The sequence below is a fragment of the Macaca nemestrina genome, chromosome 6 (genome assembly GCF_043159975.1).
Source record: "Macaca nemestrina isolate mMacNem1 chromosome 6, mMacNem.hap1, whole genome shotgun sequence".
Lineage (NCBI taxonomy): Eukaryota > Metazoa > Chordata > Mammalia > Primates > Cercopithecidae > Macaca > Macaca nemestrina.
In genome coordinates, this window is record NC_092130.1 from 61,114,876 (window position 1) to 61,129,957 (window position 15,082).

The 15,082-nt window shown below is 40.0% G+C and overlaps 1 protein-coding gene and 1 pseudogene across 8 annotated transcripts in view; one reads left to right on the top strand and one right to left on the bottom strand.

Annotated features, from left to right (window-relative positions):
- The window catches only part of LOC105500026 (Dmx like 1), a 175,787-nt gene that overhangs the window by 111,829 nt on the left and 48,876 nt on the right, over nucleotides 1-15,082 (bottom strand). For all 8 annotated transcript variants that reach the window (XM_024787129.2, XM_011772923.3, XM_071098562.1 and 5 more), the window contains 4 exons: nucleotides 8,553-8,765; nucleotides 4,012-4,265; nucleotides 3,219-3,903; nucleotides 3,008-3,129 (listed from right to left, as the gene is read on the bottom strand). In XM_024787129.2, coding sequence (XP_024642897.2) covers nucleotides 3,008-3,129; nucleotides 3,219-3,903; nucleotides 4,012-4,265; nucleotides 8,553-8,765 — 1,274 coding nt within the window. The remainder of the gene's footprint in view (nucleotides 1-3,007; nucleotides 3,130-3,218; nucleotides 3,904-4,011; nucleotides 4,266-8,552; nucleotides 8,766-15,082) is intronic.
- Nucleotides 9,534-11,066, top strand: LOC105500025 (septin-7-like; annotated as a pseudogene).

The window sequence follows — 15,082 nt, forward strand, 5'->3', positions numbered from 1 at the left end:
CCAAAGTCTCATCTGAGACAAGGGAAGTCCCTTCTGCCTATGAGCCTGTAAAATCAAAAGCAAGTTGGTTACTTCCAAGATACAATGGGAGCACAGACACTGGGTAAATGTTCTGTTTCAAATAGGAGAAACTGGCCAAAACAAAGGGGCCATGGGCTCCATGCAAGTCTGAAACTTGGCCAGGCAGTCATTAAATCTTAAGCTCCAAAATCTCCTTTGACTACATGTCTTACATCTAGGGCACACTGACACACGGGTGGGTTCCCACGGCCTTGGGAAGCTCTGCCCCTGTGGCTCCTGCAGGGTACAATGCCTGTGGCTGCTTTCATGGGCTAGTGTTGAGTGCTTATGGCTTTTCCAGGCACATGGTGCAAGCTGTCAGTGGATCTACCTTTTTGGGGTCTGGAGGATGATGGCCCTCTTCTCCCAGTTCCATGAGGCAGGCCCCAGTAGAATTTTGTGGGACACTCCAACTCCACATTCTCCTTCTGCATTGCCCTAGTAGAAGTTCTCCATGAGGGCTTTGCCTCTGCTGCAGACCTCTGCCTGAACATGCAGCTGTTTCCACACATCCTCTGAAACCTAGGTGGTTGCTGCCAAGCCTCAACTCTCATCTTCTGCTCACCCACAGGCCCAACACCATGTGGAAGCCACCAAGGCTTAGGGCTTGCACTCTCTGAAGCAAAAGCCCGAGCTGTACCATGGCCCCTTTTAGCCATGGCTGGAGCTAGAGCAGCTGGGAGGCAAGGCACTGAATCCCAAGGCTGCACAGAGCAGCTGGGTCCTGGGCCTGACCCATGAAACCATTTTCCCTCCTAGGCCTCTGGACTTCTGATGGGAGGGGCTGCCATGAAGATCTTTGACATGCCCCAGAGACATTTTCCCCATTGTCTTGGCTATTAACATTCAGATCCTGGTTACTTATGCAAATTTCTGTAGCCCTTGAATTCTTCTCCAGAAATGGGTTTTTCTTTTCTACCACAGGGTCAGGCTGCATATTTTCTAAACCTTTATGCTCTGCTTCCCTTTTAAACGTAAGTTAACATAAATTTCAATTTCAAGCCATCTCTTTATAAACACATATAACTGAATGCATTCAGAATAAGCCAGGTGATCTCTTGAACGCTTTGCTGCTTAGAAATTTCTTCTGCCAGATAACCTAAGTCATCTCTCTCAAGTTCAAAGTTCCACAGATCTCTAGAGCTGGGCCAAAATGCCACCAGTCTCTTTGCTAAAGCATAACATGAGTGATCTTTGCTCCAGATCTCAGTAAGTTCCTCATCTCCATCAGAGACCACCTCAGCCAGGACTTCATTGTCCATATCACGATCAGCATTTTGGTCAAAGTCATTCAACATGTCTCTAGGAAGTTCCAAACTTCCCCACATCTTCCTGTCTTCTTCTGAGCCCTCCAAACTATTCCAACTTCTGCCTGTTACCCAGTTGCAACGTCGCTTCCACATTTTTGCGTTATCCTTATAGCAGTGCCCCATTCCTGGTACCAATTATCTGTATTAGGCTGTTTTCACACTCTACAAAGAAATACCTCAGACTGGGTAATTTATAAATTAGTTTAATTGATTCACAATTCTACACAGCTCAGGAGGCCTCAGGACTTACAATCATGGCAGAAGGCAAAGGAGAAGCAAGCACCTTCTTCACAGGTATCAGGAGAGAGCACATGCGCAGGGGAAACTGCAACTTTTAAAACCATCAGATCTTGTGAGAACTCCCTCACTATCATGAGAACAGAATGGGAGAATTGCCCCCATGATCCAATCACCTCCCACCCAGGTCCCTCCCTCAACATGTGGGGATTATAATTGAAGATGAGATTTGGGTGGGACACAGAGCCAAACCATATCACATACCAAACATGCTGTGGCCTCGGGATCTCCGAACTAGCTGTCCCTTTTCCCAAATCACTCTCCCTTTAACAAATACCTACATATCTAGTTCCCACATCTTCAGATCTTTACTCAAATGGTACTTTTTCTGTGAAATTTTCCCTGATCAGTAACTTCCCTGGCAATCCCTAATTCTTCTGCAACACTGTTTCTCTCCATAGTATTTTTTAATTAATATATTTTTATCTGTTTTCTTCATATCTCCCTTCACCAGAATATAAGCTCTACAATACAAATTTTTACTGTTTTCTTCACATCTAAATTCCCATTACTTAAAAATGCCTGATAAATAGAAGACCCCCCGCCCCCAAATATATACATTTCTACTGTAACACTATATACATGTTTTGGAAAACCTTGTGTTCTGCAAAGTTATGCATTAAAATTAACTTACAGAAAAAAACAGGATTGGAACAGATCACTGACATTTATGCAACTTTGTAAGCCAAGCATTAACAAATACATTAATTGGCAGTCAGGGAGATGGCTTGAATCTCCTAAATAGAAAGCTTGGTACAGCTGAAGGCTACCTCTGGAGATACCAAAAGAAAAATTGTCAAAACCAGAAAAGTGGAAATGCTTGCTTGTTGGATGTTCCAAGACAATGCAGTTAGAAGGTTGTTATTAGGTGGGTATGAGAACAAATGTGGCCTGTCATAAGGCAAAAGCCTTGCAATAATACTGAAAGAACTCTTGTCTGAATCGTAACCAAGCTAAGGGCTCTTTCTTTTCATGCTTAAGATAAAAATTCTATTCCTGTTGTTCCAGCTCCTCTGGCCTACAAAATAATTGCAGATGGGCCGATATAACTTCTACATTATACCGTCAGTAGTCCTCATTTATCTACGAGCAAAGAAGTGTTACAGAAACATATTTTAGGAGACCAGACTCTACTTTCTTTCAAAGAGTGAAAGAAATGGTTTCCTTTTAAAGGAGCTTAGAATCATTGTAAGAGTACAATACAAATGTGAAAAAATAAAACAAAGATACAAATGCTTATTACAAATTATAGGTCACAATTCTAGAACATACCCCAAAAATATAAAATATCTAAAAACATAACATTATATACTTAAGCTGTTTTAAAAGACATTACTTACAGAAATTTCAGGGTTAGAAAGCTCAGATAAAAGTTTCTTAGCATCAATAACTGCTTCATATAATCTCAGATATTGTCCATCACTGGCTACAAAGCATGCACTAGGAGAGTTGCAGTATGCACCTAGAAAGTATTTACAAATATTAAAATTTCACCCTTTAATGATAATGTCAGCAAATCTAAATTACTGAAATAAAAACCAGAATACTTACCCAGACAATAACTGGGTATAAGAGTGGGCAGCCATGCCACATTGGAAAAGGCAGAAACATGAAGAGAATTAATCCGGGCAAGCTCTGAAACTCCTCCAGAAAAAGACAATGGCCCAACTGGGTCAACCCTCCAAAGAATAAGCTCACTGTAAACTGCATTGGGATCCTGAAACGCCACATCAACAGTGCTTTTATTTTGTTGTGTCCAAGAGCATTCTTCAGTATTTAGAGCATCAAAAGGTTGCTTTGGGTTATCAACATCTGGTGTCCTTAATGCATTATGGTGTGATGTTGTCAGCAATAATGGTAATACTGAGTGGCAAGCTAAATCATTAAGATGAAAACGATGACCACAATATCTGGATTTGTGGGAAATACTGAGAACAGTAGAAAAAGCAGATTCCTCGGCAAAACTGACCAGCCACTGATTCAGAGAACCATCAGCGTGTTTTGAAATCATCATAACATTAGGAGTAAAAATACTTAATTTTAAACTATTAGATGATTTATTGTGACCGGAAGAAATAAGCATTGATGTGGAACGGGTGAGGCCAGAAGGTTTTTGTTTCCCTTGCTGAATAGCCAAGTCAACATTCTTGGTACAGGCATACATCATTATGCTTTTACAGAGAGAGTTTGCGTCACCTGTGGGGAAAGCTACTGGAATTCTGGAAACAAAGGACACCTAGAATTAAGAAAGCAAGTGTTAGAACATATAAAATTATATAAAGAGGTATCAGAAAACAGTACCCACATAAACAAGAAAGTAGCTCTCCAGAAATAATAGAAGTACCTGTACTTGACGAAACATACCAGGCTGGTATTCATCCAGCCAATCCACATGCCAAACTAGCAAAGAACCATCCATGGGATGAATACTAAATAGCATATCTGCATTTTTACTCCATTCAGACAGAAGTACTTCAATCTGATGATCAATGGCAGCTGATGATAATGACGTAAAACTTGAGTTTGGTACCATTTTATCACAGCCTAATTCCTTCTTTTCAGGATTTATTTTCAGATCATCAACACCATCATCCGTTTCTATAAGCAGAAGAGTTCATAAACCAAGTAAATACAATCAGGCTTTTACTGTAAATTAAGAATTACCAAGCTTCTGGATAGCTGAACACATGGAGGTCTCATGCCTAAGGAAAGCATGGAAGCTCCATACCCCTTCCACCATACCTTACCCTACACATCTCTTTATCTGTATCCTTTGCAATATCCTTTATAATAAACTAGTAAAGGCAATGCTTAATGATAATGCTCCAGAGCATGCTTTGAGATCTAGTTTCTTATCTACTTTTGCCCTTGCACAGACAAAAGGAGAAAACTCGGGACTTTCAAAAAATAAAAGTATCATTTGTTACTATAACACCTACCAAGTAGTTCAATTTAATCGCTTACCTTTGGTGGTGAGTTTCATAGCCAGCAGCAATGCCAGTATAGGACTAATTGTCAACCCAGAAAAGGAACTTGCTCCATTATTTGAACAACTGAGACAAGTTGTAGAAGTTTCTTTTTTTGTGAGACTCAGTCTTACTCTCGCCCAGGTTGGAATACAGTGGCGTGATCTCGGCTCACTGCAACCTCTGCTGCCTGGGTCTAAGCAATTCTGCCTCAACCTCCCAAGTAGCTGGGATTACAGGTGCCTGCCACTGTGCCCGGCTAATTCTTGTACTTTTTAGTAGAGATGGGGTTTCACCATCTTAGTCAAGCTGGTCTTGAACTCCTGACCTCATGATCCACCTGCCTCGGCCTCCCAAAGTACTGGGATTACAGGCATGAGCAACCATGCCTGGCCAAGTTATGGAAGTTTCTTAATCTGACAGTGGTATATGTACTTTATCTTCATTATAACAACACAAAATCAATCCAGCAATCTATAGACAACAATACTACTTTTATTAACCATGTGCTCAAGAAGGGGCCTCTTTTGCCACCTTATAATAATAAAGAGCCTATAGATATAATTTATAACAAGATCAACTGTTATATATTCTGGTGTAGAGCCTTTTCTTATTTAGTGAGATCTGGGGATATCACCAGAATGGTTCAATCTATCACAGCCCCCAAAGAGTTAGTTCAGTCATCAAATATGAATGAGATTTTATTCAGTGGATCAACATCAAACTGGTACTTTGATCCACTTGAGCCATTAAGTACTGTACAATATGCCCAGATCCGCATAATGAAGAAGACTCTTTTTATTTTGAAGAAGTATATATTTTTCTTCAGATTATGTTTTATTTCTTTGCCTTGAGTGTGAGGAACATAAAATGCCTTAGTAAAAGTAATACAACTAGTACAAACACACACACAAATATCTTTATAAATGGATTCAAGATGAAAAACATAACAGTTTTCATATTAATAAGAAATGGGCTCTGCATTAAAAGTAACTTTGCTCCAGAATATAAGGTCACTGGAGTTCACTGAGTAATCAGTAGCCACACAGGACTCAGTCAGTGGATTATGGATTACTGATAGAAGACGTAGTATCAACTGGAAAATAAGTAAACTGGCTTCTCGATCCAGATGTTCTATATTTAACCACTCAGCTAACGTTTAGTAACACACACTACTTTTCTGGACCTCAGTTTTGCTCACGCTAATAAGAGGGAATTGGAATTAGAACTATAATTGGGACTGAGTTTTTTTTTTTTTTTTAAGGCGGAGTCTCGCTCTGTTGCCCAGGCTGGAGTGCAGTGGCGCGACCTTGGCTCACTGCAAGCTCCGCCTCCCAGGTTCACGCCATTCGCCTGCCTCAGCCTACCAATTAGCTGGGACTACAGGCGCCCAACACCACACCCGGCTAATTTTTTTATATTTTTAGTAGAGGCGGGGTTTCACCATGTTAGCCAGGATAGTCTCGATCTTCTGACCTCATGATCCACCCGCCTTGGCCTCCCAAAGTGCTGGGATTACAGGCGTGAACCACCGCGCCCAGCCGGGACTGAGTTTTTTTTTTTTTTTTTTTGAGACAGAGTCTTGCTCTGTCGCCCAGGTTGGGGTGCAGTGGCCGGATCTCAGCTCACTGCAAGCTCCGCCTCCCGGGTTTAGACCATTCTCCTGCCTCAGCCTCCCGAGTAGCTGGGACTACAGGCGCCCGCCACCTCGCCCGGCTAGTTTTTTGTATTTTTTAGTAGAGACGGGGTTTCACCGTGTTCGCCAGGATGGTCTCGATCTCCTGACCTCGTGATCCGCCCGTCTCGGCCTCCCAAAGTGCCGGGATTACAGGCTTGAGCCACCGCGCCCGGCCTGAGTTTTTAAAATACATTATTTGAGTGTAATCTGTACTTTCTACAAAGTACCAAGTCTATCCAAATCTCAGTATGCTACACTAGTTATCCTCTAGGTGTACAGACTCGTAACTGGTATGGCATCTTAAAGAAACCATTTCAAGGGAATGCATTTATGGTGCCAATTTCCAGGTTTCCTTCAACACCTCAGTAATAAAAAATAAACTGTATATCAACTTATCAATACAGGTAAATATGTATAGTCTTTCCTCTTTCAAAAATCCCAGTCCCCTCACCCTCCCCCAATTGCTGGTTAGCAATATAGAGCCTTTCTCTGAAAAGACATATTTTTTTAAAGTTTTGACTGTTTACCAGATTTAAAAAGTAAGTCAAGATATACAAATCAATTAGAAAAAAAAAACTCAGCAGGAAATTAGATAAAGGGTATTAAAAGGCAAGTCACAGAAGGGCTAAAATATAATAAAAGATATTCTGCTTAATTTGCATCAAGAAAATGCAAAGTAAAACAAGTTGTCCATTGTCCCGTTATCAACTGGCAAAAAAAAAAAGTAATATAATGAAAACATCCAGTGTTGATAAGGATGTAAAGCATATATTTAGATACACTAAGAGGAAGTAAAAACTAGTAAAACATTCCTGGAGGGCAATTTGTCAGAAGTTATTGATATTTAAAATTGGTACACTCCCTGGAAATTCTACACCTAGAAATCAAGGTTATAGAAAAACTCACACAAAAATTAAAAAGACAAGTCATTGTACCTAGAATAATGAAAAACAATTTAAATCAATTTAAATGTCTATCAATAGAAGACCTATTAGACATTTTCCTTAGACATGGAATACTCAGCAACCATTAAATACAATGAAATGAAAAACTGCCCATTACTGACTGAATTAAAACAAAGTGCAGGCCGAGCGTGGTGTTTCACACCTGTAATCTCAGCACTTTGGGAGGCCCTGGTGGGTGGATCACGTGAGGTCAGGAGTTTGAGACCAGCCTGGCCAACATGGTGAAATCCTGTCTCTACTAAAAATACAAAAATTAGCCGGGCGTGGTGGCGGGTGCCTGTAATCCCAGCTAATCAGGAGGCTGAGGCAGGAGAATTGTTTGAACCCAGGAGGTGGAGGCTGCAGTAAGCCAAGATTGCGCCACTGCACTACAGCCTGGGTGACAGAGCAAGACTCCATCTCGAAAAAACAAACAAAAACAAACAAAGTACAGAACATTATTTCTGTATAAAAATGAGCACCCACAGTACAACTTTTAAGAGTCTGTATTTAGATGTTTGTATGAGCATAAGAAAAGAATCAAACTGGAAGGATACTTATCAAACTTAACAATGTGGAAACTTTGTGTATACTTGTTCGATTTTTCTTCCCTAATGATCACGAACAATCTTGACATTAAAAGAAAACTTTAAAAAAAACCAAAACACATGGCTAGCTGCCCACCACAGTTTCTTACTTCCCATTTCTCAGTATATAAAGCCTATACAGTCAGGAACTACACGGGCCCTGTGACTAGTTCTTGTCAGCTGAATTGACAGTGTAAGTGATATGTGTCAATCAAGGTAGCTGAGAAAACAGCTATGCTTTCTTTCTCTCTACCTCTCTCTCTATACCAACTGAAGGCCAAAGGCAGAGAAATTTAAGGTACTAGTTCCAATGCTCCTCAAACTTTAATGTACATACAAACCACCTGGAAATTTCATTAAATTGCAGATTCTGGTTTGGTGGGTCTGTGTGGACCTTGAGACACGCATTCTAACGAGCTCCTGGGTAACACCAATGCTGCCAGTCTACAGAGAGTCCTTTATAGAGGAAAGTCCTAAGGGCTAACAAAACCAGAAGAATGAGAAGCCCGAGTCCTTAAATAACCATGTGGAAGAAAGCCACCTGGAACAGAAATATCTACACTAGATTATTAAATGAGCTAGTCCATGTTTAGATCACGTCATTGCAATTTTGGAGTTTATTTCCTACAAGTAGCTAGTTTTACCCTAATACGAAAATGTCTGCTATTTTGAACAAAACTTTAAATTTTTCTTTCTTCTTAAAGTTTTACCTTCATCAGATTTTACATCTGCCTGATTAGAATCTTCTACACTGGCCTCAGAAGATGGTTGTTCAAAACTTTTTCTAAGTTGCTGTAAAAAAACTTCCATGGACAAAGTAAAATGCAGTTCTTTATTGTTTAGCCAGTGTACAACAAAAGGTCCAGTCTTCTCTTCATTTTCATTTAGACTCAGAGATGTAATAGATGGAAGAAGTGGAATGTCTGTAAGAGAAAAAAAGATTGTAAAATTAAAATTTTTACCTTCTAGCATATAAAACATCCATGTTTCATATTTTTATTACTATTACATTTATATTTTGTTTGCCTGAAAGTCTTTCTCTTTCACTTTTTAATTTATTTTGAGGTTTTTTTTTGTTTTTTTTTTTTTTTGAGACAGAGTCTCGCTCTGTTGTCAGGCTGGAGTGCACTGGCGTGATTTTGGCTCACTGCAAATTCCCTGGTTCAGGCCATTCTCCTGCCTCAGCTTCCTGAGTAGCTGGGATTACAGGCATGTGCCACCACGCCCAGCTAATTTTTGTATTTTTAGTAGAGACAGGGTTTCACCATGTTGGCCAGGATGGTCTTGATCTCCTGACCTCGTGATCCACCTGCCTCAGCCTCTCAAAGTGCTGGGATTACAAGCGTGAGCCACTGTGCCCGGCCTATTTTGAGATTTTTTTAAAGACTATTTTTTAAGAGTAGTTTTAAGTTCATAGCAAAATTCAAAGGTACAGCCATATTCCCCATCCTACATATGCACAGCCTCCCACATTATCAACATCCACTACTACATTTATTACAATTGATGAATCCACACTGACACATCACTATCACCCAAAGTCTATAGTTTACCTTAGGGTTTATTCTTGGTGCTGTACATTCTACAGGTCTGAATAAATTTATAATATTTATCTTTAAATCTCTGGAATACATTTTATTTAACCTCTAAATAAGATTTCCAGCTGGGGCTAGTCATGGAGTGGGGAGGAGATGCCAGTCAGCAAGAGATCCGCTGCTGAGGAGAGAAGCATCAACAGCAGCATCGTAGCTCAACAGAAGAACCCTGAAGTCTATGTGGGATTTTTCCGATCTCCCAAATCAAATATCCAGAAAATCAGTGAAAAGAGGGTTGGAATTCATACTTATGGTAGTTGGTAAATCTGGATTCAGAAACTTTACACTAATCGACTCATTATTCCTCACAGATTTGTATTCTCCAGAGTATCCAGATCCTTCTCACACAATTAAAAAGATTGTGCAGGTGGAACTACACAAAGTTTTAATCAAAGAAGGTGGTGTTCAGTTGCTGCTCACAAGAGTTGATATCCTAGGATTTAGAGTTGCAATGGGTAATAGTAATTGTTGGTTACTGACTACACTGACAGGAAATTGAGGACCACCTAAATGGAGAATCATGATAAAACAGATGTCAGATGCCTGATAACAGGGTACAGTGTTGTTTATACTTCATTGCTCCTTCAGGACATGGACTTAAACAATTGGATACTAAGTTTATGAAGTTTTTGCTTGAAAAAGTGAGTATCATCCCACTTATTGCCAAAGCAGACATGCTGATACCAGAGAAACGTCAATAGTTTAAAAACAGATAATGAAAGAAATCCATGAACATAAAATTAAATATATGAATTTCCAAAAACATAAGATGAAGAAAATAAACTTGTTAAAAAGATAAAGGACTGGCTGGGTGCAGCGCCTCATGTCTGTAATCCCAGCACTCTGGGAGGCCGGAGCAGGCAGATCACTTGAGGCCAGGGGTTCGAGATCAGCCTGGTCAACATGACGAAACCCCATCTCTACTAAAAATACAAAAATTAGCTGGGCATGGTGGCATGTGCCTGTAATCGTAGCTACTTGGGAGGCTGAGTCACAAGAATCACTTGAAGCCAGAGTGAGACTCTGTCTCCAAAAAAAAAAAAAAAAAAGGAAAAAGGACTGTGTACCTCTTGCTGTGGTAGGCAGTAATACTACTATTGAAGTTAATGGCAAGAGAGTGAGAGGAAAGCAGTATCCTAGGGGTGTTGCTGATGTTGAATATGGTGAACACTGTAATTTTACAATTCAAAGGAGTATGTTGATAGGAACACACATACAAGACTTGAAAGATGTTCCTGATAATGCCCACTACGAAAACTACAGAAGCAAAAAATTGGCAGCTGACTTACAATGGAGTTGGTAACAACAAGAATAAAGGGCAGCTTACTAAGAGCCCTCTGGCAAAAACGGAAGAGGAAAGAAGAGAGCATGTAGCTAAAATGAAGAAGATGGAGACAGAGATGGAGAAGGTGTTCAAGAGAAGGTCAAAAAAAAAGTTCAAAAACTGAAGGACCATGAAACTGAGCTCCAACGGTGCCAAGAGCAAAAAGGAATTTAAGCACAGGGCAAATAATTAGAGGAAAAACGGTATCAGTTTGAGAATGAGAAAGCAAACTGAGAAGCTCAACTCAACAACATATTTTAGAACAGAACTCTTCAAGATCCCTGAAAAAGAACAATAGAAAGTGAAGATCTTTTAAATTCTCTACTGACCACCAGTTATGCATTAGTTGTCAATGCCAGCTTGGACATCAGTGTTAGATGAATCTGTCTAATCAATCTTCACCAGTTTTGTCTATAATGATGGATTTAACAGCCTGACAAAAATTTTTTTTTGTTATTGTTCTTGATGGAGGTTATGATGCCTTGAATTGTCCATGGTGTTGTGCACTTAGAAATAACAGCTCTAAGTACATTTCCTACATTTTCCTTTTTGTCTTTCATTGAACAGATATCCTCAATTTAATGCAAGAGAACATTTTGTTGTTATACATTCATGTCCTGGTGGTATGACTGTTGACAGGATATTCCAAAATAAAAGGATACTGCAAGATTTTCAATGAGGATAAATTGCCATAATATGACGCAAACTGCTTTTTCGATAATTATAATACAAAGGTTCCATTCAATGAAGCATATACAATAATGTAATAAATACATATATTTATATTTTATTTTATTTTTGAGACATAGTTTCACTGTTGCTGTCTAGGCTGGAGTGCAACGGCGCAATCTCAGCTTACTGCAACTTCCGCCTCCCACGTTCAAGTGATTCTCCTGCCTCAGCCTCCCAAGTAGCTGGGATTACAGGCATGCACCACCAAACCTGGCTAATTTTATATTTTTAGTAGAGACGGGGTTTCACCATGTTGGCCAGGCTGGTCTCGAACTCCTGACTTCACCACTGCCTCGGCCTCCCAAAGTGCTGGGATTATAGGCATGAGCCACTGCACCCAGCCAATAACATAATTTAGTCTAACAAAATTGATCCTTCCATTGTTTAAAAATACACATGAAAAAAGAAAAAAACCTATATGCTTACAATGCATCCAGAGCTTTTTTATAGTAACCTTTGTTTGTTTTGGATTTTTAAAATATACATTGGCCGGATGCAGTGGTTCATGCCTGTAATCCCAGCACTTTGGGAGGCCGACGCGTGTGGATCACGAGGTCAGGAGATCGAGACCATCCTGGCTAACACGGTGAAACCCTGCCTCTATTAAAAATACAAAAAATTAGCCGGGAGTGGTGGTAGACACCTGTAGTCCCAGCTACTCAGGAAGCTGAGGCAGGAGAATGGTGTGAGCCGAGATGGCACCACTGTACTTCAGCCTGGGTGACAGAGTGAGACTCTGTCTCAAAAAACAATAATAAATAAATATATATATAATCCTCATTTAGTGCCCTCCTTAGCTAGAATCTCATTACTAATTCATTTTTTTACAACATTTAATTTAGATATTTTCCATATATTGGCCCTGCTAAAATAGAATATAGCATCTTTCTTATGGTAGTAACCAACAAGGAAACTTTCCTTTAACTCCCTTTTTATACTCTCGGTAAGTAGCAGGGGGAAAAATGCATTCATAGATAATTTCTAGGCAAAACTGTAAAGCTAACGAACCAATCTTTTTCTATTTATGCTGTCTCTCTATTTCACTAGAAGAGAAAAAAAGTCTTTTTACCCTCGAAGAGAAAAAAGTCACCATTCTGCATTTAGTTATATTCATATATTGCATTTCTGTATTTTTGTTTCTACTGTCAAAAATCCACATAACAATGTGATGTAAAAGAAAAGATTTCCAACATAATGTTTGCCACTATTATTAGTAGTAACAGATTTAAATGGTAAATTTAATGTATCTATTGTAAAGGAAATTAAATTACATATTTTAGGTCATATAGCATAATTCATTTAACCATAAATGTTTTAAAACTGAAAAATATTCACATAACGTCTATAATTTGTAGCTCTGTTAATAGAAATATCTTAATTTATAACGAATTTTGATAACAAGCAAATTTTAAACTGATACACACACACAAAAAAAGTTGGCTGGGCGCAGTGGTTCACGCCTGTAATACCAGCACCTTGGGAGGCCGAGGCGTGCGGATCACAAGGTCAGGAGTTCGAGACCAGTCCGGCCAACATGTTGAAACATCAACTCTACTAAAAATACAAAAATTAGCCAGGAGTGTTGGCGCCTGCCTGTAATTCCAGCTACCCAGGAGTCTGAGGCAGAAGAATCGGTTGAACCCGGGAGGCAGATGTTGCAGCAAGCCTTGATTATACCACTGCACTCCAGTTTGGCGACAGAGCGAGACTCCGTCTCAAAAAAAAAAAAAAGTCATCACCATAATGTCAAAAGAACTAGTAACGTATGTATCTTAATATCAACAACAATTAGTTTTTACTTAATAGACTGACCTATCAACCTCTTTAATGAGCTATTTCTAAGACAGACTGCTTATTTGTTAGCATCAAGACTGAAGTTAAGGTTCCCTTCTCATGTTCAAGGAAAGCATTCAAGACAGTCACCTCAGCTAAAAAAGCATTTGTTCCTTGGTATTACTTTCTTTTTTTTTTTGAGATGGAGTCTCGCTCTGTTACCCAGGCTGGAGTGTAGTGGTGTAATTTCAGCTCACTACAACCTCTGCCTCCCAGGTTCAAGCAATTTTCCTGCCCCAGCCTCCCAAGTAGCTGGGACTACAGGTGCCTGCCACCACACCCGGCTAATTTTTTTTTTTTAAATGTATTTTTGGTAGAGAAAGGGTTTTACCATGTTGGGCAGGCTGGTCTTGAACTCCTGGCCTCAGGTGATCCACCCACCTCAGCCTCCCAAAATGTTGGGATTACAGGGATGAGCGACTGTGCCCAGCTCCTTGGTGTTACTTTTGATATGAATGTAAAAACGAGTATACTGAAGTACAAATCCAGTGAGTTGTTGCAAATAATCCCTAATTAGTGGAAGTAAGCAAAAATTTAAGTATCACATTAAATCAAACCTGGATCATGCTGGTGTCTGCTAAACTGTAAAGGCTAGAATGAACTCAAGGAGTATAAACAATTTTCTCCAAATCTATTTTTTAAAAGAAAGGTAAAGAAAGGCCAGGCACGGTGGCTCCTGCCTGTAATCCCAGCACTTTGGGAGGCCGAGGCAGGCAGATCACAAGGTCAGGAGTTTGAGACCAGCTTGGTGAACATGGTGAAACCCCGTCTCTACCAAAAATATAAAAAATTAGCTGAGCGTGGTGGTGGGCACCTATAATCTCAGCTACTCAGGAGGCTGAGGCAGGAGAATTGCTTGACGAGGAGGCAGAGGATGCTGTGAGCCAAGATCATGCCATTGCACTCTAGCTTGGGCAACAGAGCAAGAGTTCATCTCAAAAAAAAAAAAGAATATTTCATAGCAAACAAAAACTCATCAATAGTTGTTAGTGGTTATCTTCTAGAGAGAGAGGGACAAAGGTGGAGTAGAGGTGAAAAGTAGGCTTTTACTTTTCACTTTTTTGTACAAATAACATCTTATGCAAATATTGCCTTTAATATTTTTCTCAAGTAATATTCCATGCTCCAATTATGACAAACTAGTTTTTAGAATCATAAAAATTATTTACTCAAGGCGGACAGAATGCTTGAGGCCTGGAGTTCAATATCAGCCTGGTCAGCATGGTGAAAACCCGTCTCTATTAAGAATGCCAAAATTAGCTGGGTATGGTAGCACGTTCCTGTAACCCCAGTTTCTTAGGAGGCTGGGGCATGAGAATCGCTTGACCCCAAGAGGCGGAGGCTGCAGTGAGCCAAGATCACACCACTGCATTCCAGCCTGGGCAACGGAGCAAGACTCTGTCCAAAAAAAAAAAAGTTACTAAAATAGTAAGTCCTGGCTAGGTACAGTGGCTCATGCCTATAATCTCAACACTTCAGGAGGCCAAGGCAGGTGGAACTCTTGAGCCCAGGAGTTCGAGACCAGCCTGGACAACATGGTGAAACTGAGTTTCTACTAAAAATACAAAAAATTAGCTGGACATGGTGGTATGCACCTATAGTCCCAGCTACTTGGGAGGCTGAGATGCAAGAATCACCTGGGCCTGGGAAGTCGAGGTTGCAGTGAACCATGTTCATGCCACTACACTCCAACCTGGGTAACAGGAGGGATTCCCCATCTCAAAAATAATAAGTACTTAAATCTTCAAATTCTTAG